At 39.9% G+C, this 27,339-nt stretch overlaps 1 protein-coding gene across 1 annotated transcript; it reads left to right on the top strand.

Moving 5' to 3' along the window:
• The first annotated feature begins 16,853 nt into the window (after positions 1 to 16,853).
• Positions 16,854 to 27,008, top strand: CALR (calreticulin). Its single transcript, XM_081317610.1, has 9 exons — positions 16,854 to 17,099; positions 20,188 to 20,289; positions 20,607 to 20,810; positions 21,786 to 21,880; positions 22,267 to 22,476; positions 22,649 to 22,762; positions 23,724 to 23,867; positions 25,369 to 25,461; positions 26,496 to 27,008. Exons 1-9 carry the CDS (start codon positions 17,012 to 17,014, stop codon positions 26,694 to 26,696), a joined length of 1,251 nt encoding a protein of 416 aa, XP_081173736.1. The 5' UTR covers positions 16,854 to 17,011; the 3' UTR covers positions 26,697 to 27,008.
• Positions 27,009 to 27,339: the final 331 nt, after the last annotated feature.

Raw genomic sequence — 27,339 nt, 5'->3', positions numbered from 1 at the left:
GAAACAATGGATGGAAACTAATCAAGGACGGAAACAACCTTGAACTAAGAAGAAATTTCCTAACAGTGAGAACAATTAATCAGAAGTTTTGGGTGCTCCATTACAGGAGTACTGTGGAGTATTGAAGAGACTGAACAGTCACTTGTTCGGAATGGTCCCCAACCTTTTGGGCAGCAGTTCCATGGAGAGAGGTTTTTCCAGAGACTGGAGAGGGTTTGGTTTCATGTTCTGCTTGCATCCTGCAGATGCGGCTTCACTTATTTGTGTGACCCAGCTTCTGGCATGCTGCAGACGTGCCAGTTCACAGACTGGGGGGTGGGGACCTCTGGTATAGGGTCTCCTGCTTAGCAATTTTCCAATATTTGAGGAGCTCCTACAAAGAAGAGGGGGTCAACTTATTTTCCAAAGGACCAGAAGGCAAGACGAAACGATGGAAACTAACCAAGGAGAGCAGTAACTTGGAACTAAGCAGAAACTTCCTAACAATGAGAGCAATAAACCAATGGAACAGCTTGCCTCTAGAAGTTGTGGGTGCTCCATCACTGGAGGTTTTTAAGAAAAGACTAGACCGCCATTTTTCTGAAATGGTATAAGGTCTCCTGCTTGAGCAGGGAGTTGGACTAGAACAGGCTTTTCAACCTTTTCACCGATTGTACCACTTTTAGGATATGGCAGTATTTGAGTACTGTCAGTCGCCTGGCAAGGTGTCAAAAACGTGATGACTAAAAAAAGGATAAAAGTGATAAAGTACAGGTAGTTCTCGACTTACAACAGTTCACTTAGTAACTGAAGTTACAATGGCACTGAAAAAGTGACTTATGACCATTTTTCACACGACCGCTGCAGTATCCCCAGGGTCATGTGATTTACATGCGGATGCTTGGCAACTGAATCATATTTGTGATGGTCCCAGTGTCCCAGGATCATGTGATCCCCTTTTGCAACCCTCTGACAAGCAAATCAATGGGGAAACCAGATTCACAACTGTGTTACTAATTTAACAATTGCAGTGATTCACTTAACAAATGTGGTAAGAAAAGTCATAAAATGGGACAAAACAAATTTCTCACTTAGCAACATAAATTTTGGGCCGAATTGTGGTTGTAGGTTGAGGACTATCTGTATATCCACTTACCACACCTTTAATGGGAAACTTGTACCTGTTTCTCTGACATTAACCTTTGCACTGTTCTATCCCCTTCTCTCCTGGTTGACTCAAAGAAGCCGATAGGTGATTGCAGGAGCTTTGGGGGGGGGGTGCAGCTTCTGCCATTGAAGGGGGCATGGGGTGTCGGGGTGTTAGTTGGTTATCCCCCAAAGATTCCCTAACCTTAAAACAGCTCTTGGATGGCAACAGTTACCCAGCACGAGGGGCTCAGGAGAAAGATGCCGGCAATGCTAACTCCCAAGAATGAGGGGCTCAAAGGCAGCTACAAACAGGGGAGGCCGGGGGCGGGGCAAAGAAAGGAAATCAAACCTGATTGACAGGGAGCATAATAACCCTGCCCCTACTCTGCAGAGGACAGATCCCCATCATCCCCGGCCCAGCAGGGTTCTTCCTGCCACACCATTACAGACAAAACGTGAATGCATTTGGGTCAATATAAAAGGGGGAAAAATGACATTGCCATAGGTGTATACTATAGGCCGCCCAACCAAGCAGAGGAAATAGATGAACTTTTTGCTAGTCAGCTAACTAAGGTATGTAGGAAGCACATCACAATAGTAATGGAGGACTTTAATTACCCTGATATCAACTGGGAGACAAACTCTGCACCAAGTGGAAGATCAAACAGATTCCTGACAAACCTAGCAGACAACTTTCTCTCCCAAAAAGTAGAGAAGGGAACTAGGGGATTAGCCATATTGGATTTAATTCTCACAAACAGAGATGAAATGATAGAAAATGTCGAAGCCACAGGAACCTTGGGGGGAAGTGATCATGCAATATTGGAATTCAACATTCTGGAAGCACAAGCAATAGAACACAGCCAAACTAGAGTCTTGAGACTTTAAAAGAGCTAATTTCAATAAACTTAGAGAGACCATGGGAAGAATTCCATGGATGAGAATCCTAAAGGGGAAAACAACTCAAGAAGCTTGGGAAATTTTGAAAAGTGAGATAATAAAGGCCCAGTCTAGTACAATACCAACAAAGAAGAAAAATAACAGCTCTCAGAAGAAACCAGCATGGCTGCATAAAGAACTCTCTGATAAACTGAAAGATAAAAAGGACAAGTATAAGAATTGGAAAGAGGGGCACATAACTAAGTCAGAATCTCAGCAAATAGCCCGTGCCTGCAAAGATGAAGTGAGGAAAGCTAAGGCTCAAAATGAACTAAGGCTTGCGACCAAAGTCAAAAATAACAAAAAATGCTTCTTTCAACATATAAAAAACAAGAAAAAAGTTAAGAAAATGATTGGTCCATTAGTGGGGGAAAGTGGTAAGAAGGTGACAAGCAATAGGGAGAAAGCAGAACTATTTAACTCGTTTTTTGCATCTGTCTTTACACAAAGGGAAAAAACAGTCCAACCTACCAAAACCAGTGCCATAAAAAACAGAATAGAAATGCAAGTTAAGATAGGCAAAAAAATGGTAAGTAAACACCTGTCCAGCCTAAAGGTAAAGGTAAAGTTTCCCCCGCATATGCGTGCTAGTCGTTTCCGACTCTAGGGGCTGGTGCTCATCTCCGCTTCAAAGCTGAAGAGCCAGCGCTTGTCCGAGGACGTCTCCGTGGTCATGTGGCCGGCATGACTGGACGCCAAAGGCTCATGGAACGCTGTTACCTTCCCACCGTAGTGGTCCCTATTTTTCTACTTGCATTTTTACGTGCTTTCGAACTGCTAGGTTGGCAGAAGCTGGGATGAGTAACAGGCGCTCACTCTGTTATGCGGCACTCAGGATTCGACCCGCCAAACTGCCGATCTTCTGATCGACAAGCTCAGCGTTCTAACCCACTGAGCCACCGCGTCCAGCCTAGACGAGTTCAAATCACCAGGACCAGATGGATTACACCCCAACGTTCTCAAGGAACTGGCAGACGTGATCTCAGAACCACTGAACTATATTTTTCAAAGATCCTGGAGCACTGGGGAACTACCAGAGGACTGGAAGAGAGCTGATGTAGTTCCCATCTTCAAAAAAGGGAAAAAAATAAATCCAGGAAACTACAGACCTATCAGCCTGACCTCAATACCTGGGAAGATTCTGGAAAAGATAATCAAACAACAAATCAGCGAACACCTTGATGCAAACAAAGTCATCACTAAAAGTCAACATGGGTTTGTCAAAAACAGATCATGCCAGACAAATCTTATTACATTCTTTGACCAAGTGACAAAATTAGTGGACCAGAGGAATGCTGTAGATATAATTTACTTGGACTTCAGTAAGGCATTTGATAAAGTAGATCACAACTTACTACTTGATAAGATAGAAAAATATGGGTTAGATAGCATCACCACCAGATGGATTCGTAGCTAGCTGACAGGCCGTACTCAGTGTGTGGTCCTCAATGGAACTGCATCTACATGGAAGGAAGTGTGTAGTGGGGTGCCCCAGGGCTCTGTTCTGGGCCCAGTGCTCTTCAATATCTTCATTAACGATTTGGATGAGGGGATAGGTGGGGAACTCATCAAATTTGCAGACGACACCAAGCTGGCAGGAATAGCCAATACTCCAGAAGATAGGCTTAAGATACAGAAGGATCTGGACAGACTCGAACACTGGGCACTAACAAAATGAAATTCAATGGTGAAAAAAGTAAGGTTCTACATTTAGGCAGGAAAAATCAAATGCACAGGTATAGTATAGGTGGTACCTTGCTCAATAGTAGTAACTGTGAGAGGGATCTCGGAGTCCTAGTAGACAATCACTTCAATATGAGCCAGCAGTGTGCTGCAGCTGCCAAAAAAGCCAACACAGTGCTAGGCTGCATTAACAGAGGAATAGAATCAAGATCAAGTGAAGTACTAATACCACTTTACAATGCTTTGGTAAGGCCACACCTGGAATACTGCACCCAGTTTTGGTCACCACGATGTAAAAAAGATGTCGAGACTCTAGAAAGGGTACAGAGAAGAGCAACAAAGATGATTGGGGAACTGGAGGCTAAAACATATAGGGAACGGTTGCTGGAATTGGGTATGTGTAGTTTAACGAAGAGAAGGATGAGGGGTGACATGATAGCAGTGTTCCAATATCTCAGGGGCTGCCACAAAGAAGAGGGAGTCAAGCTATTCTCCAAAGCACCTGAAAGCAGGACAAGAAGCAATGGATGGAAACTAGTCAAGGAGAGAAGCAACCTAGAACTAAGGAGAAATTTCCTGACAGAATAATTAACCAGTGGAACAACCTGCCTCCAGAAGTGGTGAATGCTCCAACACTGGAAGTTTTTAAGAAGAGACTGGCCAGCCATTTGTCTGAAATGGTATAGGGTTTCCTGCCTGAGCAGGGGGTTGGACTAGATGACCTCCAAGGTCCCTTCCAACTACTACTTCTTCTTCATTATTATTATTATTATTATTATTATTATTATTATTATTATTATTATTATTATTATTATTATTATTATTATTATTATTATTATCTTGTAGAAAGGAAAGGCCCACACTGATAAATTAAAAATCTTTGTGGTCTGCAAAGGAATGCTGGTGGGCTAATCAATGATTTGGTGACTAGAGGAGCATCTACAGTGTTGGAGCTTTTGGTCATGGTAAGCCATGGAGGCACTAGGCAACATGACTTTCAGGGCAGTGGTGGTGATTTTATTACTTAAAAAAAGTCTGTGCTCTGCCCAAGGCTGCTTGGTAGGCTGCATGTACAGGCCTGGTCTAGAATTTATTTTGGAGCATTCAACTATCTAGAGCAGGCATGTCAAACTCATTTTGTTTGAGGCAACTTTTTATAAAAGAATTGCCATTAATTTGTTTTAATAAAATAATTTAAATCAATTTTTCACTTGATTTCAAATTAAATGATTGAGATTTTTTTTAGTACAATTGCCAAATGCAATAAACTGGTTTTAGGTAAATGTACTGGAAGGAAAAAGCAATCCCTGTTGCGTTATTGATCCCAGAGAAACATTTGCATGTATGCAGGTATCCTTAGGGTGCCATAGTTATGGATGAGAAATATTGGTTGCAAAGTTGGCATTTCTGGATGTAATACAGATATTTTGGACTTATTTTTGTTTCTTTGCATGTTTGATATTTTTAAAAAGGCATATGCTACTGGCTACGCTTATGCACATATGTAACATGATCACTGCTTGTCCAAAATTTTACTATATAGATAATACCCCCAGAAATTATTTTAGCCTTTTTAATAAATGTTGTTATTGATGTTAAGCTCACCAGGGAAAACATCATATATTGTTATGTATATACTAGGTTAATTATTTAAAGACTGAAGTGCAACATAACAAGATTCTAAATAATTTATTTTTCAAAACAACAGTCCAAACAGTAAAAGTAAAGTCCAAATTAAGAATACTTCATTCTTAAGAATTGTTTAGATTCAAAATAGTTTTCAAGAGTGTACAAAAGATACTATTTTTTTCTAGAATCAGCTAAATTAGACATATTACATTGAGAAAAATGTTCCTCATTTCTTTCCTGTTACCTTTATTGATTTCATTGTAGAGATGTTAACATAAGGAATAGATTATTTTGTTATCTAATTTTACCTTCCAAAAGACAGAAGCAGATGAAAAATGTGAGGTTCTTTCCTGTTGGCTTTTTTGAATTAGCTGTTCTAGATTCTAAAAGTTTAGTTCCTAAAGAAGTAACCTTATAAATAATTTTAATGTTTTCCTCTAGTGCAGGGTAGGCAACCTTCGCTCTTTTATAACTCAAGGACTTCAACTCCCAGAATTCCTGAGCCACCATGGCTCAGCTTGGAAACCTCTCCCTTTCCCCTCAGCATGGCTGGCTCAGGATTTCTCGGAGTTGAAGTCCATGAGTCATAAAAAAGAGCCAAGATTGCTAGCCCTGCAATAGGCTTAGGAAAACCAATAAGGGAGCTGGGTTGTTTGTTGTTTGTTTGTTGTTTGCAAAAAGGCTCCGGAACGCCGTTCTGAGTGTTCTGTGAGAAAAAAAGCCCTGCAAATACCATAATAGTATGCTGATGATACCCAAGTTTTTCTTTCCACCCCGAACCAACCCAGTGATGCCCTCACCATGATGTCCTGTTGCCTGGAGGCGGTCCGGGTTTGGATGGGGAGAAACAGGCTTCATCTCAATCCTGACAAGACTGAGTGGCTGTTCATACCGGCATCTCGGGCTGACCAGCCTTCTCCATCATTAACAATGGGGAATGAGGTATTACCCCCCCCTCGTTGATAGGGCTCGCAACTTGGGCGTCCTCCTGGATTCACGGCTCAGTTTGGAAGATCATATAGGAGCCGTGACCAGGGGGGCTTTTGCCCAGATTCGCCTGGTGCGCCAGTTGCGTCCCTATCTGGACCGAGATGCTCTACGTACAGTCACTCATGCGCTCGTGACCTCCCGGCTAGACTACTGCAATGCCCTCTACATGGGGCTGCCCTTGAGGACCACCCGAAGGCTTCAACTGGTGCAGAATTCAGCCGCGTGAGTTTTGATGGGAGCTTCCCGATACTCCCATGTAACACCTCTTCTCCGTGAGCTACATTGGCTTCCGGTTGCCCTCTGGGTGAGATTCAAGGTGCTGGTAATGACCTATAAAGCCCTAAATGGCTTGGGTCCGGACTATCTAAGGAAACACCTGCTGCCGGCATCATCTTCCCATCGTCCTGTGCGCCCCCACAGGGAGGGCCTTCTCAGGGTACCGTTGGTTAATGAATGCCGGCGGGTTATTCCCAGGGGAAGGGCGTTCTCTGTGGGTGTGCCTTCCCTATGGAACCAACTACCCACAGAACTTAGGACTGCCCCCGACCTTCGCTCATTTCGCCGGGACCTGAAAACCTGGCTCTTTGATTTGTTTGGTCCAGACTGTGGGGTTAATTTAACAGGGTTTTAGATTTACTCTTGGGGCTTGAATTTAATTTAATTGTTTTAATTGATTTTAATTTTTTGTATTTCATGGTTTTAACTGCCCTGTAAACCGCCCTGAGTCCTACGGGAATAGGGCGGTATACAAATTCAATAAAATAAATAAATAAATAAATAATAGGAATATTGTTCATACTGTTTTCATATAAACTCAAAGGAGTTTGTTTTCACTTCTTTTTAACTCTTGCTAGCAAACCAAATAATAACTTTGCCCTTAAAAGTGGTAAATACAACCATCCTCTATTGTATTTATGCTTATCAACTTATACCTTTTTATAAGAGCAATAGTAAATGTACAATTACGAATACATTCTGAAATTTCCGTCTTATGACGCATTTTTTTTAAATCCAAGAAGACAAGTGTTTGCAGAACTGCCATTCCTATTGCCTAATCACATCTTTAATTTTGGTGTTTGTGGTTTAACAGTTTTTGGGCTCATTGTCCTCGAGATCCATACTTTTTAGATATTTTATAAGATAACCTAATATGACTAAAAGAGGAAGCCTTAAACTGTTAAAAGAGAGAAATAGAGAAAGTGTGAGTTTAGAGCAGTTGCTTATAATTACCTAAATAATTACTAATGAATGAATTAGTAAAGCTTTGCCTTGAGAATACAAGGAAGACAACGCATCACTCTTTCAAAAATAAGTAAAATGTACATTTTCATTTGGACTAATCACCATAAAATCACATTTAAGCCCTGTCAATCATCCATGGAAGAACTGTTTGTTTCAAATGCTTTTATGGCTGTTTTATTAGACTGACTATACTTTCCTTCATTTTATGTACCCCTCCTACTATCTCTGATGTCATGACCATTTTCATTACACATTTTGCAGATAAAATTGCTCCTATTCGTGCAGAGTTGGATGCAAATAGGCAGGGTCATGTAAGATGACAGGAGTGACGTCTTAACAAAATAATAATTCTTTTGAGTGAAGTGTGTTATATGTGGAGTGAGCTCTTCTAAGTTGTGGTCCATATTCTTACCCCTCCTGGCTGGTAAGAGTTGTCAGAGAAGGGGAAGAGATACTGGGGGTAGGAGGTGCTGAATACTTCCTAGAGAAAAAGGGTTATGCCAAAGGCCTTGGAAGAGCCAGTGGTCCAGTCTGAGTTCAAACACACAAGATTAAAAAATATTGATTGTTCTTTTGGTGACCTTGTGGCAGGGCCTCAGTGGGGGGCACTCTTGTCCTAGATCTCAAGCAACATTCAGTATCAAGTGAGTGTCTTTTGGGGTGCCTCAAAAGAGATTTTCTTTAATGGTTCTGTTCCTTTGTAAGTGGGTAGTTTTAGTCAGTTGCTCCAGGACATGCCCCTCTCCCTCATTCTTTTTTACATACTTATCAGGTTAGGGGAGGGAAGTCATCTCTTAGTGTGGAATGAGGTATACTCATTACAGCAGCTATGTATCTCCCTCTCAATCCAAGCAGAAAATTTATGGAAGTCCTGGGTAAGTTCTTGGAGGCAGCAGGGGATTGGATGAGACAGGCTCAGAATAAATCCCAGAAATATTTGAGCTACTATTTATAAACACCAGAGTTCTAATGAGGGACAGTATGGATCTCTTTCTGAAGGAAGAAGTTTGCAGTTTGCGGGGTTCTCCTGGATTCCTGACTCTCACTAGAGTGGCAGATAGAAACTGGCCAGAAGGGTCTTTAGCAAGTTTTGATGATTTGCCAGCACTGACTTTTCTTTGATCAGGAAGGTCTCATTACAGTGACTCATGTGCTTGTCATGCTCATGTTGTTTACTGTTTACTGTTTACTGTTTATTAAATTTGTATACCGCCCTTCTCCCGAAGGACTCAGGGCGGTTAACAGGGCATATATAAATTTATAAATTTAACAATACAAAAATTAAAAAGGAATTAAACAAATGCCCAATTAAAAGTTAGGAGAACTAACTGTACTGCTTTCTTATTACAGCAATCACAATGGGCTGTGAAACTCCAGAGGACTATTAGATGGCAGCAGAGGGACACAGAAAGCTAACTCTTTGCTGCCATTAAATAAGCTTCTGAATTTTTATAGCCCCAATACTGTATGTAGATCTGTCTTTGAAACAAGTAGTAGAATGATAGCATCCACTTGCCTTGTTCTCTGTACATTTGTAGAGTGTATTAAAGTCATATAGTGAAGTTGGAAGGTTCACATTCTCTATAGAGGTCAAACATAGTCCTCAAAAATCTGTCTTCCTGAATGAGTAGCTGAGTACACAATAGGAAATGGTTGTCAAAATCTGTGCTGCTGATCTGGGGTGCAGAGGTTTGTTGGTCAGGCTGAAAGTTAGGAAGAAGGTTATTAAGGGCTCTATAAGCCTTTTGATTGCCTGTTGCCTGTCTCCATAATGGAGTGTAATTTATGCTACAGATGGAGTTTTCTCCTTATTGTAATATTATAGTTCAGCTTTCTATTCCATAACCATAAATGACAGGTTAGGAATACAAATTAAAATATGCACAAATAAGGTAAGAGAACATCTGTCAGCTCTAGACAGATTGAAATCACCGGGTACTGACAGACTACATCCCAGAGTTCTGAAGGAATTGGCAGATGTGATTTCAGCACCATTGAAACATATCTTTCAAAGTTCTTGGAGCACTGGAGAATTACCTGAAGATTGGAAAAAATCTGATGTGGTTTCCATCTTCAAAAAAGGGGAAAAAAAGAGATCCAGGAAATTATAGACCAATCATCCTGACATCAATACCTGGGAAGATTTTGGAAAAGATAATCAAACAACAAATTTGCGAATATCTTAGAAGCAAAGCAAGTTTTAACCAGAAACCAACATGGGTTCACCAAAAATAGATCATGCCTAACAAATCATATTTATTCTTTGATAAAATGACTAAATTAGTGGATCAGTGAAATTAACAGAGGGATAGAGTCAAGATCGCATGAAGTATTAGTGCCGCTTTACAAAGTTAGTAAGACCATACTTGGAATACTGCATCCAATCGTGGTCACCACAATATAAAAAAGTTGTTAAGACTCTGGAAAGAATGTAAAGAAGAGCAACAAAAATGATCAGGGGGCTGGAGGCTTAAACATATGAAGAATGGTTACAGGGATTGGATATCTCTAATCTAATGAAAAGAAGGACTAGAGGGGACATGATAGCAGTATTCCAATATTTGACGGGGTCCTAAAAAGACGAGGTCAATTTATTTTTCAAAGCACCAAAAGGAAAGAAAAGGAAATGTAAGGTCCCAGTCCCTTACTTGAACTTGAGATACCATATCAATCTAATCAGATAACCTAAGTGGAGACTTCTTGATCAAACAGCACTTTATTTGATCAAATTAAGCATCTGGGTGGCCCACAATCTGGAACGATGGCAGAGTTACGTTCAGAAGTGCCACACATTAGAAAATTGATAGCATTGCTTTATAAACTTTGTTAGCCAATGAAAATCAGACAACAGAGCCATTACATCATAAGAACGACATCAATCCTTCCTGTACACTCCCTTATTCCCTCCTTCAGTACACTCCCTTATTCCCTCCCTCCCTCCTGCATCCACATGTTTCCCACATTGCATGAAATTTCTCTGGTGCAAAAGCTGATTACAAAAAGCAAGAAAGCAACAGTTAGACTAAACAATTTCCCTTTGTTCCAGAACCCTTTGAAACAATGGTTGGAAGTTAACCAAGGACAGAAGCAACCTAGAACTAAGGAGAAAATTCCTAACGATAAGAGCAATCAACCAATGGAACAGCTTGCCTTCAGATGTTGTAGATGCTCCATCACTGGAGGCTTTCAAAAAGAGACTGGACAACCATTTGTCTGAAATGGTATAGGCCTGCTTGAGGAGGGGTTTGGACTAAAAGACCTCCAAGTTCCCTTCCACTCTATTATTCTATGTTCCATGCTGGAACTGTCTTTCAGAGCCTCTCTTCAGATGATAACAATTACATTACTGAGGGTGAAGGTTCGTTCTCCAGATGAAAACTTAGATTAAGAAACTCTATAAATATTTGCTAAACTTAAAGATGGAAGAGGAACAAGTAAAAGAAGCAATGATAACATGGGCAAAGAACTTTGGACATAACATAGAATTAGAAAAGTGGCAAAGATTATGGGAAAGAAATGCTAAATTAACAAAAGCGGTGGCTTGCAAAGAAAATTTATACAAAATGTTTTACAGATGGCATCTAATACCGGTGAGATTAGCGAAAATGTTTAAAAATACATCAAACAAGGGTTGGAAATGTAAACAAAAACCAGGTAGTTATTATCACTTCTGGTGGACATGCCCTAAAGGTAAAAGATTTTGGTAAATAATACACATATGGTTGGAAAAAATGACTAAAAACATATAGATTTCAAGCCAGAACGGTTTCTGTTAGGCATAATAGGAGGAAACTACGAGAAAGATTGTATATACTTAATTTTACATGTATTAACTGCAGCAAGAATTGTATTTGCCCAATATTGGAAAAATGAAAACTTACCAATGGAAGAAGAACTAATTAAGAAAATTTTAGATTTGGACAATCTGCAGAAATGGACAGATTGACATTAAAGATAAAAGAAAAAGAAGACTCAATGTACTTTAGAACATGGGAGAATTTTTACCAATGGCTATAAAAGCGAGTTAGAGAGAAAGTAACATGATATGTACTATGTAACATTGAATATATACTAGAAAGAAGAAGACTATTGACTAGCTCTTACTGTTTTTAAATACATGTCCCTAGACAGTATGCTGTTTGCTAAATATTAAGTTATTTTTTAAAAACCCCAACCCTAAAAAATTGTGTGTGTGTGTGTGTGTGTGTGTGTGTGTGTGCGCGCGCGCTGTATAGCCATGACACTGCTTTCATCTCATCCTTAGCCCATGAATGAGAATGGCTTAAGTTGTCCTTAACTGTACTGGTATTCAATTAGTATTTTCTCCCTTATTGTAACAAAGACTAAGAACAATAATAGGATATATTCAAATCTGTTTAAGCAATGCTTTCTTTTGTAAAAAAAAAAAGTGCCAGAACTCACACACATCATACAACCCACCTTGCCTACCCTACAAGGTTTATCTTCGTAGTTGAAAATAAAACCCTTGAATTTTTAGTGTATCTAAAAGACTAGGAATTTGTTCAAGGTAAGTTAATACTATTAATGTTACCATGCACTGTGTGGCTTTAAATTACAAGAAGGCATTTTATTAATCTTTTGGGACATTTACCACTGGCATACCCATCTAGTTTAATGAGTGGAAAAGTCAGCTTTCTATGTGGAATGAATTTGGCCCAATAAAACAAAATTTGGTTGCTTGTAAAAGATTGAATTATTTTTAAGAAGTTGTCAAACAAGGTGGAAAAATTTACATTTGGAGTTTAATATGGATATTGACTTGAAACAAATTAAAGCTGAAACTTTGTCACTGAACAGATTACTTTTAATTTACCTTTAAGTTAAACCCAATTTAATAACTAGATCTGATTAAACCTCATACTGTAGGTCTACCTTTACATCTGACCAATACATAATTAATATATATTATTAATAATAATACCTCCAAATCACAAGACATTAGCTTTATTCTTATTCTTCCCCTATGCAGTTTGAATATAAAGTATAAAAGACTAAAAAGAGATTTTCGTAGACGTCCCAATCTTTGAACTACCCAAGGAACTGAAACAGCAAAGTTTCGCTGTCGGGCGAGCTTCCACACCAGCCACCTTTCTTTCCTCTCGCTTCGCCTGTTTTTAACCTCACACCCCACCTTCTGTAAGGGAAGGCAAAAGACTTGCTCACCCTCTCGTGAAGGATGGCCTCCATGTTTATGTGTCTCCCACTGCCACCCTCGGCTACCACAACACATGGTCCCACCCAAGCTCCAGCTGGAGCCTGGCGCTGATCCTGGCGCTTCCACTGAGCCCTGACAGCGCTGAAGAAGCACTGATCCTGGCGCTTTCGCTGAGCCCTGACAGTCCTGCAGCTCCAGCCATCTCTCGCTCAGGCTTGTGCCGTGCTGCCACCGGTTCAGCTCATTCCCCTCCCCCGCTACTTTTCTAGGATGGTCTTGTACCATCTGCCAGGTGGTACCCGTACCACTGGTTGAAAAGCCCTGACAGAGAGAACCGGTTATTCACATATTTGAATCCCACCACTGCATCTTTTTCATATCTCATTTGAATTTGCAAGCATGGCCACCATGATAAATCAATACCTTGTTCTTGTAAATCTTTCAATTTCCCTTCATTGTACAGCATTATGTTATTTTTAAGTGTTAAGTATTAAAGTAGCATTTCCCCTCTGGAACAAGCAACAGGTCACACTAGATTCATTGTGGAGGCAATCTGGCACACTGCACCAGCTAGTCTCCCAGTGTTACACTCTTGGGAGTTGGGATAGTCCTACCCAATATTGGCCACTTTAGACAGAAGTGGGCATGCCTCCTCCCCCCACTATTTTTCTTTGGGTTGGAGGGGAGTCTGCTTCTGTCTAGCAGCAGTGTGGGGAATTGATCACTTCATTAGACAACCCTCATCACATTTGTCCAGTGTTCTGGGTGCTTTTGAACACAAGTTTAATACTCTTCTGGAATAGTGCTGTATCTATGTCCAAAACAAGTCTGATTCTCAGATGATACTTAGACCCCACTTTGAAGGCACATAAGCAAAACACTTGCTTACTATTGCGCAAAACCAGAGTAAGTTTTGCCATCTGTCAAAATCTGCTTCCTCTCAAAGCTCAGCCCCCATTAAGAAGAATGGTTGATAGAGGAGGGATTTTTGCTCACTGATGATGTTTGGAGATGTGGATGGGAAACAAAACCAGGGAAATCCAACTGTCTCTGTCTTTAAGTTCTTTACACCTAAAAAAGGACACTGCTTCATTTCTGACATCATGCCTGTCACAGGATCAGCATGCTAACAGGAACCAGTAGTTAAAAGGAACAAAGATCCTGATCAATGCTTGGGATTTGGCAGTGATACAGAAGACCAGTGAACTGAAGCGTCAATGGGGATATGTACAAGTAATCTATAGCTTGTCCCAGAAAGGACACCTTTCATGCTGAGATAGTGTCAGTTTACTGCATAACTATTGTAGGCTATGGTGCTATTTCCAGGGAAACGGCATGTGTCTTTTTGCCTGTTTGAATGTTTTGTATGAACTTTTCCACCTTTCCCCCAAGACTGGGGGGATAATGTCACAGTTATGTTTGCACAGAGGTAGGATAAAACAATTATATTACTAAAAGTAATTTAAATATCAATTTGTTCTACCAAGGTTTTAACTTTGCTCACTAACAGTATATAGACATCAGTGGCTCTGATCACTGCTGAAAGAACTAAAGATTGAGAGGGAAATTTACTATGACTTTGAACAGGACTTAGTAACTCATTTTCACACCTTTCCAGTTCCAGAATGCCTAGATTTGGTTTGGAGGGTCACTGTTTAATTACAGACTCTCCAACTCATGATTTTGCAAAACTTAGTTAACAGCAGAGATTCTTCTGATAAAGCTCTCATTATTTCTATTGTCCCACTTTGCATTGGGAGTTCAGTGCCTTTTAACAGTTAAAGATGCCAATTTTCAATGAAAACCCCTCCTACTGGCCATCTGCCTGCCACTAGAGCCAGTTGAAAGAATTGAAACATTGGGATGGGTTATCTGAAGGACTACCTTTTTCACATTTACCTATCCAGATTGTTGTCCAAGATATTTTAGGTTTGTTGAAAAGACAAGGTAGATGAGTACAAAAAAGAAGGATATTCAGGAATGTACTTCCTGAAGATGCTTATGTTGGCACCAATATTAGGAACATGTTGAGTGCCAAATAAAATTCTCAAGAGAGCATTCATAACATTAATACAGGAAAATATTTGTAGCTCGGGGTTGACATGAGATGAGGGTCCTAGGTGCTCTGAGCTTGCTTGTTTTCTTGCAGATGTTTCATTACCCAAACTAGGTAGCATCATCAATGCTAGTCTACCCCTCATTCATAACACTGAATTTACCCCAATAAATGACAATGCCTGGTTTTACAATAAGCTGTTTTATTATTGTTATACATTTGTTTTATTGACTTGCCCATCATCTGGAATATTTCAGCTGATGGTTTGAAAGTGAAATGAGAGGAATATGGTATATTCCTGACTTCATTGAATAATGCAGAATATCTGTTGAAATATAATTTTCTAATTCAATTTCAGTAATGTTTTAATGAAACATTACAAACCAGTTTGATGACTGGTTTTTCAGCTTCTAGCTAGTTCATATACCTTTGTTTGAAATGCTCACTTCCTTGTGTAGATCCCTTGGTTTAGTATGTAGTGGTTATAAAGTAGATATCCTATAAATTCCAGTGGCTACTGTGTGTGTGCAAAGTCTCAAAATCTGTCATTTGGCTGTTATTTTGTAAGAACATAAGACATTTTGGTCATAATATCCTTCTAGTTCAGGGGTGCCAGCCCGCGGGCCAGATGCATCATAGCAAAACCATGCCCACCCCATTGCCGGCAATGGCAAAAAAGTCGTGATACATCACGACACATCACATGACATTGTGTTTTTGACACCCCTGCTCTAGTTTAGTGTCCATCTCATTCATGCACCTAGTTTAGAATAGTGGCCAACCAGATGCATTACGGAAGCTCACAAATAGAAAGCAGTAGCTTAAGCCAGGGGTCTGTAAGCTTGGCAACTTTTAAGACTTGTGGACTGGCTGAGGAATTCTGGGAGCTGAAGTCCACAAGTCTTAAAGTTGTCAAGGTTGCAGACCCCTGACTTAACCAACAGGTTCTTGGAATTGCAAATGGCGAAACAGGAATGCTATCCAATTCTTGGGGCTTTGATCCTCACTTGACCTGTATAACCCCATATGTAATAATTTCTTGCCTAATGAAATTCTTTTTTTATTCAGGAAGGTTTATAACGTTAAAGGGCCAAGGAAGAAAAAGAATGGTACACAGTTGAGAACTTGTGGTTCAATAGTTTAGCAGTATAACTGGCCTTTTTTTCTTTTCCTTTTTTTCTTTCCCTTTTTTCAGTATTTTAGCAAAAGACTATAAGCATGATCAGACTTACCCTTTTCTGTCTCCATTGAAAATAGCTTTTGAAAAATGTCCTTCTGAAAATGTTTAAAATAACTGCACTGCAAAATTTCAGTATTATATTCTTATCAGATTCTCTTTTTATCAAGTATTTCAGTATCGGCTACAATAGGGTAGTTTCGTGCAGAATATATTTTGCAAGAACACCTGCTCTGTAGGCCTCTTCTATAAAGCCAATTCTTGCTATTAGATGCGACAGTTTGTGAAACTACGACAAATTATTACAGATGTCTTTTATTATTCCAGGGAGAGGTGCATGTGAGGTTTCTATTTCAGGGACTAAAATAACACGGACACCCTTGGATGACTTGACATTTGCTATTCTGTTCAAGGCAGCAAAATATTGAGGATAACATCTGCACCCTTTAAAGACAGCTGACAAAATCCATTTGACCTGAGTTTTTGCTCGTGTATTTGCTTCCAAAGCTGGAACTGACTTTATTCGATCGCTGATTTTCTTGCTGCTTGACCAGGCTGGAATAGGATTGCTGTAGAGATAGGTGCGAATAAATGTTTCTCCACCTGGCCCTTTAAAAGTAGTTAGCCACACTTGGGGTTGTGCAAAAGAAACGGTGACGCACACACGGCGGAGGGGGGGGAGGTCTCTCCCCGAACGCGTGGTCGTGCCTCATTGGCCAGGTCCGGTATCCAATAGGAAGCAGACATCTGGGACGCCAACGTTCGGAGGAGCAGTCCAACCCGCCGTACAGTCTGCAGACCAATGGTAATGCCCGTCCGGATCAGCACGCGCAATCAGAAGACGGCGAGGGCAGGCGTTCCACTAAGGGCGCTATAAAATCGTGGCGAAAGTACCTAGCCGGTTGCAGTTGTTCGGTCATCGCTGTCAGGTAGCTTGGCGGAGGTTGTGCTTCTTAAAGAGCCAGGCGTCTCTCCCCCGGCGGAGACAAAAATGAATCCTATTCTAGCCTTCTGTTCTCTGCTGGCTCTGGTGTCGGCTGGACCTACCCAGTACTTCAGGGAGGAGTTCGGGGATGGAGGTGAGAGGCCGTCCAGCGTTGTCTGGGGCGGTGGTGGCGGTGCAGAGATGGGGAGAGGAATTTAACGACATGCAAATTAGGAGTATCTGGTGGAGGATTGGTTGGTTCGCTTTTTTTTTTAAAAAAAAGCATTGATCTTAACGCAGAATAATCCTGGGTTTGGGTTTCTAATCCGAGCAAGTCTCTCCGGGCCCGGAGGGGGAGTGGAGGCATATGGGGAGAGATTGGGTGGCTTTGGGAGTGCCGCCAGAGTGAAGGCAGATGCCTACGTGCTGGAAGCACTGTCGGTTTCTGTTTCTCGGCTTCGCGGGTACGCACCCACCACCCACCCATTCACGGCCATTTTAGATTGGCCGTATTTTTTTGGCTCAGGACGCTGTGCTGTTCCTGCAGGTTCTCGAGGACGATGGATTAATGACAACAGTGTAATTTTGAGCAGGTCTTAACAATCGTCCGCAGATTAATATATCCGTGATCTAACGCGATGGGTAGATTAACAGCATTCCCATATTGCATCTAGTCAGGTGCACGCGGCACGCGGGAGGAGGCTGGGTTGTGGGATTTTGTGAAGGCGAGCTTCAAAGTGGTTCCTCGTTGGATTGACAGTAGGAAGAGATGAGAGTAGGGTTAACGACCTTAAAAGAGGAAAAGTATAGGTGGCAGGGTTCTAATGTGGTACGATTTTTTGTGTGGAATCAAGAATTGGTATACAGTGGCTTAAAATGGGTGGAAATATTGCCCACTTAATGTATTTCCCAGGTTTCCTTTGGAAGCTCAAGGCAGAGTATACTTGCTTTATCCTCTTTATCCCCTATCAACTCTTTGTGAAGTAAATTGGAGACACAGATTATAATATTTAGATTTCCTTGTTTTCTATTTAAGCCCAGTATCTCAATTAATAGATTGGAAGTAGAAAAGACATCTAAGTTTTCTATTCTGAGTTTATGCCATGGATTTTATATTGGCGATTCTGGTGAAGGGTGAAGTGATCATGTCACAGCCATTTTAGATAAATATGTCGAGGGAAATAATTCTATTGTAGTTCTTAAAAATACTTTGATGAAGTGCTATCGGATGTTGAAAATTTGTCAAAGAGGAACATTAGCAGTAGATGTGATAATTTGTTGTGTCTAGTCTAGATCAGGGATCCATTGGGGACTTGATAATTAAGCCATAATGAGAAGGAGCCATGGGGACATAGAACATGGACTAAATAGATCACCATGGGATATCTCTAGAACACACAAACCGCCCATTGTTGAATACTGAAAATGGTAGTGTAGGTTTCTGTTAAATAGCTAACTTAATACATTGAGTAGTCCTGCATTGTCATTCTATTGCATTGTAACAAAGTATGTAACACCGAGAATCATATAGGCTGTCCTTAGTGACTTATGATCGATTTCACACAGCATCTCCACTGTCATGTGATCAAAATTTGGACACCTGGCAACTGGCATGTATTTATGATGGTAGCAGTGTCTGGGAGTCATGTGATTGCTTTTTCCTGACTTGATAAGCGAAGTCACTGGAGAAGCCAAATTCATTGTAACACCTATGTTACTAAACTGCCATGATTCACATAACTGTGACAAGAAAAGTCATAAAACGGGGCAAAATCATTTAACAACTGCCTTGCTTAGCAACAGAAATTTTGGGCTCAATTGTGGTTGTAAGTCAAGGATGACCTGTAGTTTATATGGCAGTTATAGCATTGATTTTTGATGATGTATCTCTGATACAGAATCCAAATATGCTGCAGTGAATTGGGGATGTTTAACGTAAAATGTTTTTAAGAATTGATGCCTCTTGTGCCTAAATTGTTTTTCTTTAAAAATATGCCATCTTCCCAAAGATAAACCCCATAATATTCACTGGGACTGATGAATAAACCTATCCATAGAATGATATTAAAACTCTTCTGCTATGAGTGCTTTTACTACACAGATGTAGCATTAGTTGGTCTTACTGAAATGAGCTGTTAGGATTTAATAAGGCCAGTTTTCTAAAATTCTGATTTAGTTCTAAACTTTTATATGTTCACTTTTAAAGGCATATCTTCTCTGAACAGTATGCGTGTATTGAATAATTATTAAAAATAACCAAACTGTAAGCCAGAAAAAGAACCACGCAGCAAGCAACACAGGAGAAATGCTATAACAACTGGCAGGCACATTTATCACAAATGGGAAATCAAAATGCCTGGGGTTGATTAGATTAGGGTAAAATCTCTGAAATTCATTTTTTTGAATCTGCAAAGTTGAACATAACAGAATGTTCTGTAATATATTTTCAGATATTTGTGTAGTGTAAGAATCAGAGCACCTAGAAAATCAACTAGTACAATTCTGCTTTGGGCAGGAAAAGCACTACTGTACAGTATCCCAACACATTCAATCTGTGTTTAAATATTTAACAATGACAGAGAGACCACTATATCTACATTGTACATTGAGGAGCTTTTATCTTTGGGGTATTCTTCCTGGTGTCTGAAAGAATTGAAATCTGCTTAGTTCAGGGGTGTCAAACTGCCGGCAGGCCATCCGGAAGCAGTGCCTACCCCATTGCCGGCAATGGCAAAACTGTTGCACGTCACATGACGTCGCGAGTTTGACATGTCTGGCTTATTTTATATCATCTTAATTGTATTTGCCAATCAAGGAATAGTGAGATCAATAAATCATAGTTTTGGATTCATGACTAAGAACTTGAATTCAGAGCAATCTTGTCCCTCTTTCTGTAGATTTGTACATTTTTGTAATTGCCTTTACTTCAGGAGAGAGATTGACTGGAATAAAACTAACCAGAATCGTGGGCCTTTTTTCTCCAGTAGTAATATTTTACAGATACAAAGTATTTCCTGTATTTTGACATTTCCAAAACAACATAGAAACAGGAAAAAGGTAAACTTGCTGCAAAAGTCATACTCTTTGAAACTGCAGAAATGGCAAAGGCCATCATTTAGGAAGACATTTTTGCCTTGCCTTTTAAACTTTGGGGAATGTTAGTATTCCAGCATTACACATAATATACTTTGAATCTTTATAATTCTTCAGATTCAAATTATGTTGCCTTGTTCTCCTTTTAGATGCTTGGACAAGCCGTTGGGTAGAATCAAAGCATAAATCAGACTATGGAAAATTCATACTTACTTCTGGCAAATTCTATGGAGATGCAGAGAAGGACAAAGGTAAGAAGATGATATAATTGTGTGATCGTGAATAAGTCGCAGTCCTGAGGCCTTGATTATAGTGCTATGCATTATTAAACTGATCAGTGATTTCAGTTACTTAACTGTTCATGTTGCCTCTGCTGCTTTAAAGCAGAATGATAATTGGATAGCAAATAAGTTGATGCTTATCTAATTAATATTTGATGCACTGCTTTGTACTTGTGATTGCTATTTTGGTGCATCTTGCAGTCTTTTTTCTTAAGGCGCTATCTGTAATCAGTATAGTACCCCTATTCCAGGCAAAGGACTTAACTGTGTTTTTAATTTTTTACCAGGACTTCAGACAAGCCAGGATGCTCGTTTCTATGCCATATCTGCTAGCTTTGATTCCTTTAGCAACAAGGACAAGACTCTCGTGGTGCAGTTCACAGTAAAACATGAGCAGAATATTGATTGTGGAGGTGGATATGTAAAACTCTTCCCTTCAACCCTGAAGCAAGAAGACATGCATGGAGATTCTGAATACAACATCATGTTTGGTGCGTGGCTGCTTGGGACATGAGGGAAGATAGTTGCTTGGTCATTTAATCTTTAATTTTCTTGTGGTCATTAGCATAAGAGAATAGTTGCTCTTTATTTAATGATAATTGGTAAGATGGTTTTTTGAAAACCAGGAACCAATGAGTTCATGAAGCAAATTACTAAATATCCTCGTGAGAATCTGTAGATAATCACGGGAATGTCTATTAAATAGGGTGGGAAATAACTGCCAGTCTTGCGTGATGTTGTGTTGTATTGAGAAATAATCTAGTCTGGTTAATGAAATCTGTTCTTAGAATAGCAGATGTCTTCTGGAATGACATTTTCTTTCCTTGATAATAAATTAGATTGTATACTAGTGAATTTCCTCCCATCCCACTTTCCCTTTCAGATAAGTAGTCCACAATAGTACGTGTCACGGGAATCAGCTACAGCCTTTACACAAATAGACACACACGCCTGTTCATCCAGTTTTAGTTATCTTTCTCATCCCTTTCACAAACATATAGATAGCATTATTCATAGTGTGCAATGCATCGTCCCACTGTTGCATGGTAGGTAGGGCTAGACTATGGACGGCTGCTTCCAATGTTAGCTAAAGCTTTTCTGTGTTCCTGTGCAGTTATCCCTCTTAGCGCTTAATAGTTTATGTTCTACAAGGAAGAACCCATTAATAGTCTTTCTAGTTAGCTGATACTTTTTGGGATATTGAAACTTTCACTCTGACAGTGATTCTAAACCGTGAACAGCAAGCCAGGTTGAAAGAATATGTACTTTATTGTTAAAAGCATGCTTATTTTATTACCTTCTGAGAATAAAAGATGTATACAGTAGTAATGCTGGTGTTGTACTTCAAGTAATTAAAAGTCCTAGAGCTTGATAGTAGGGAAAGCTGATGGAATGAATTGCATTTCTGAGAGATGATACAGGAGTCTCAATACGGAATTAGCTGGATGTTTCTGTTTCCGATTTAGGTCCTGATATATGTGGTCCGGGTACCAAGAAAGTACATGTGATTTTCAACTACAAAGGCAAAAATGTTCTGATCAATAAAGATATTCGCTGTAAAGTGAGTAATTGGAATTGGGAGGTGGGGGTGAGAATGGGAAATCCTTTCCATGAACACTTTAATGTTTAGAAAACTTAGCAATGCAGTTATTTTTCTAGTTTTTTTATCTAAAATTCTTGTTAATTTTAATGTTTATGATTTTATTATATGCCAACTGAGTTGCTTTGGATAGTGAGATGGGTGGCATATTAATTTGATAAATAAAACATTTAATGATAAATGATCAGAGAAGAGTGACAAAGATGGTAAGTTGTATGATGAACAGCCAAAGAGAGATATTGCAGTGTAGTATGGCAACTCTCATGAAATTAACTTTGAGCATGGAGGAAAACAATTACCAAAATTGGCTAGAGAGGAGAGTTTGCTAACAGTAATTTCCTTAATAGGATGATGAGTTCAGCCATCTCTATACCCTCATTGTTCGACCTGATAACACATACGAGGTTAAGATTGACAACAATAAAGTGGAGTCTGGCAGCTTGGAGGATGACTGGGATTTTTTGCCACCAAAGAAAATTAAGGATCCAGATGCAAAGAAACCAGATGACTGGGATGAAAGAGCAAAGATAGATGATCCTGAAGATACAAAACCAGAGGTCAGTAAGTGCTAATGGCTTATAACTATACATTTCTCACTCGAGAACAACCTAACCAAAACCCGTTTTATCAAAGAAAAGAAATGGATTGTGTTTTGTTGAAGACCAATGGACGGTAGGATTAAAAAAATACATAGAATTTGCACAAGGATTTTTTCCATCTATATTACAGGACTGGGATAAACCAGAACATATTCCTGATCCTGATGCCAAGAAACCTGAGGATTGGGATGAAGAGATGGATGGGGAGTGGGAACCACCAGTAATCCAGAATCCAGAATACAAGGTAATAATAGTTTAAAATGTGTAGGTGACTAGGAAGTGGGCTTTTAAAAGAGTTATTTATAAAAGAGTCCTCCTTTTTTACAGAAAGGTACCCACCAATTGTTTATTTTAAAAGAAAAGCCTTTTTTTAAAAAAATGGATTACATGAAAACTTTTGTTATAGTCACTTGTATGCCACCTGACTATAAGCAGCTTGCAGCAATACCATTCGAAAACCATAAATATTAAAATTTGCTATCTTCTGTAAAGCTCACTTCTCAAAGCCGTGTGGCAGAGGAAGTTTTGTATCTGTTCTCATAAAGAATAAGGGCTATCCTGGCCTCAGTCTACTGCTGAGGTTACTACGTTGTTGGCAGTCCATTTGCTCCATCCATTCCTTCATAACCTTGCTTCTTTAAGCAGTAGGCATTAACCCCTTACCTGTTGATGCATTTATCACTAGCTGGGTCCCTGGTGTTGTGATCTTTCTGGCTGCTTGTATTATCAAGGAGCAGGGATGTAATTATAAGGTAGCTGAGCACCTTTTCAGAAGATTTTCTCATTTCCATAGATGTTGCAGGATCAAAAGAATCCTGCATTACCTCCCAGTGCATTTCATGAGACCTTTCGTGTCTGATATCCAGCTTGGTATGAATATGAACATTTTTTTTCCTCAGGGTGTTTGGCAAATTGTTCACAAGGCAAAGAGGTTCCATGGTGTCTCATAACCCAGAGTAGCCCAGGTTAATGTTTGAGAGTTCAGGCTCCCAGTTGAATAGCCCTGTGATCTCTGGAAATTTTTGAAGCACTTACTAGAAACCAGTTAGATATGTAAGCCCACTTGGGACAGACCACAGAAGGGGTATGGCTATTTAGTTTTATACATAATGCACTTTTATACATATGCTGGATATTGCTATCTGTATGCTACAGAATTTGATATGCCCTGAATTTTCCATTTCAAAATATTCAATGTTTCATAGGGAGAATGGAAACCTCGTCAAATTGATAACCCCAACTACAAAGGGAAGTGGATTCATCCTGAGATAGATAATCCTGAATATACCCCTGATTCAAATCTATACTTTTATGAGAACTTTGGTGTTATTGGCTTGGACTTGTGGCAGGTAAGTTCTTGCTTGTTTTCCAATAAACCTTTTAAATAGGGGAAAGCCAAATGACTCAAGTAGCTGTTCTGAGGATTGTCTTATTAAAAACTACAAATTATTATTTCTGTCATTACTAGCTGTTAGCCGAGACCCAAATTTATTGATAGCCTCACATTGCATTTCACAGCTACTCAAAATGTTGGCTGAGCAGGGACAAAAATAGCCAGAGAAATGATTGAAGCCTGGGAAATGGGCCTCCTTTTGTCAGTCAATAGGAATGCTGATTTACCACCATCTTACCAGATACTTAAGGAGCTGGGCTAGTTGTCAACATCCTAATTAACAAAAGCCACATACAACCAGGCACTATATAAATACAACCAGTAGAACCAGCCCAGTTCCTGAGGATGGGCTCCAGCACACCTGAAAATTTGGAAGAATAAACCTTTGGTCCCAGACTACTATAATTTATCCTGATTTTTTTCTAGTTCATGTATTCTGGGAGACTTAAAATACTTTAAGGTGTTATTTTAATGGAGAAGAAAGTTAATGTGCAATACAACAAAAGTACATACTTGAAACTTTATCAGTATATTAAACAGCAAATCATACATTTCTAAATCTGCAATTTGCTATACTGATAATCCTTGTTTAGTGACTGGCAACTTGGTGGTTAAGCAAAGTTGCTAAGTGAAACCTCATCTTTGCTTATGATCTTAATTTTAGATTCTTTTGCTGTACAGATCTGCGAAGGCTGTAAATGCAAGAATTGATTGTATAACTTTTTCATCACCCTTATAACTGAAAGGTCAATGAGGCAGTCACTAAATGAAGACTATTTGTAGTTGTAGTTGTGAAATAAATGTCCCCCTTTAGTCTATACAGTAGTCAACTTACAAAGTTCATGTGGTTCAAAGTTACATCACTGAAAAAAGTGATTTATGACCATTTTTCACAATGACCATTGCAGCATCCCCATGGTCACATGATCAAAATTCAGACACTTGGCAACTGCCATCAGAAGCACTTTGAATTGTCAGAAACCAATAGGAATGAATATTATATTGAGTAAAGGGATGCGGTGGCTCAGTGGGTTAGGACGCTGAGCTTGTCGATCAGAAGGTCGGCAGTTTGGCGGGTCGAATCCAGAGTGCCGCGTAACAGAGTGAGCGCCTGTTACTCGTCCCAGCTTCTGCCAACCTAGCAGTTTGAAAGCACGTAAAAATGCAAGTAGAAAAATAGGGACCACTACGGTGGGAAGGTAACAGCGTTCCATGCGCCTTTGGCGTCCAGTCATGCCGGCCACATGACCACAGAGACGTCCTCGGACAAGCGCTGGCTCTTTGGCTTTGAAACGGAGGTGAGCACCAGCCCCTAGAGTTGGAAACGACTAGCACGCATGTGCGGGGGAACCTTTACCTTTATTATATTGAGTAATGACTTCTATCATTTAGTTCAACAAATTGTCAAAACATTGGCAAGCTTTAGTTATATAACACAGTTCTTCTTTGTGTTTTAGGTGAAATCTGGCACAATTTTTGACAACTTCCTGATTACCGATGATGATAAGTTTGCTGAAGAATTTGGAAATGAAACATGGGGTGCTACTAAGGTGGGAAATGTTTCTTCATAGAGGAGAAATAATATTTGGTTTTTATAAAGAGTTAGGAATTAGAAATCTGTACTTTGTTCTCAAATGAGCATGTTTTAGATTTTGAACTTCGGAAATGGATGTGAACCAAGCTGTTAACCAGTGATAACTGGATAAGTCCCATTCCTTGTATGAAAGCATACATGAACGTGTGAGAGACTTGTTATCCTAAAGGCTGAAATTAAAGTTCCCATTATGTTTCTCCAGAAAGTATTTGGCATTTTGATTACTAGCAAATTACATTTACAAAAACCTTTTAAAAGCTTTTTTCTGTTTGTGAATTGCGTTGAAATACATTAGGCAAAGAATGGGATATAAATCGTAAAAAATGGCATCATGGATCAGTTTGAGTTTGTGTCCTCAGTTTTCCACAGCAGCCAGTTGTTCTCCAAATTCTGTCAGACAGCAATAGCAATAAGACTTATATACCACTTCACAGTGGTTTACACCCCTCTCTAAGCAGTCAGCATATTGCCCCCAACAGTAATTTTACCGACCTCGGAAGGATGGAAGGCTGAGTCAACCTTGAGCTGGTGAGACTTAACTGCCAAAACTGCTGGCAGTCAGCAGAAGTAGCCTGCAGTACTGCATTCTAACCACTGCACCACCAGGGCTCTGGTGATGTCAGTGCGTTTGTCTAAACATTGTTTCCCAGTCTTGGCATCTTTGAGATCATTCTCAGGATTCTTTGCAATGAATGGCTCAGCCAGTTCTGAGAGCTGAAGTCCACACATTCAAGATTGCAGAAATTGGGAAGTATTGGTTTAGAATCTCTTGTGTATTGTTAGGATACATTTGGCTAAGGGGGATGCAATTTTAAGACCAACCTCAACCAAGCAAAATCACTATATTACTTGGAGCCAGTTTTTTTCTCTTGCTCAGTCTGTTTCTCAATGCTTACGAAATCAAAAAGATCTTGCCTGGTCCTGTTTACTGTGATGCTTTCTTCAGCAAGCCCTGACTCAATACTGTATTTCCTTTTAAATTCTCATTAGGATGCTGAAAAGAAAATGAAAGAGCAGCAGGATGAGGAACAGCGGAAGAAGCAGGAAGAAGAAGATAAGAAGAAGAAAGAAGAGGAAGGAGAAGAAGAACCCGAGGGTGAAGATAATGAAGAGGAAGAAGAGGAGGAGGAAGAAGAAGAAAAGGAGGAGGAAGACGAGGAAACAGAGGGTCCATTGAAGGATGAGCTGTGATTGGGGGTTGTTGGGTATATTTGATGGCTGAGCCTTGCCCTGGACTTGTACCATGCAGTTGAACCCAACTAAGGAGAAGGGGATAACAGTAATGTCTCTATGAGACACAAGAACTTTCTTTTTTATTGGTGTGTTTGTCTTAACTCCTTCCAAGTATCATCAATTACTCATTCACATGTGTAAAGGGGGGGGGGCCTAGAACCTGCATCAGAAGAAGGCTAATCGTAGGAATACAACCCTTGGAAAGGGGATTATATCATTGACCCTGACCCTTCTTTCTGGCCGCTTTGTCAGTAAAAATTTTTGCCTCTACCAGCCCTTCTCAATTGATGTAAAAAGCAAAACTCACGTCCATTTAAATTTTGCCATTATCCTTTGAAGGGGAGTGTCAGGTAGGGCGATGGGAGGGCTTGGTAGCATAGGTACACCTTGCTCCAGATTTCAAAGACATTACATTGAAACAACCAGTATTATACCATGTGTAAGGCCAGTCAAGAAATCCTGACTCCAGTCGGGGAATAGGCGCTACTAACCCACATCTTTCTGTGCCTATTATACAGATCAGGTGCTTCAAAAGCACAGTGTACTGAGCAAATTTAATTTTTAATTCTGCATTCTAGCTTTTAGCCTACTTCCTTGGGTG

Source organism: Vipera berus (assembly GCF_964194415.1).
Source record: "Vipera berus genome assembly, chromosome: 2".
In the NCBI taxonomy this organism is placed as follows: Eukaryota; Metazoa; Chordata; class Lepidosauria; order Squamata; family Viperidae; genus Vipera; species Vipera berus.
Note: the sequence above shows the minus strand (reverse complement) of the source record. Positions and strands in the feature narration are given on the sequence as shown.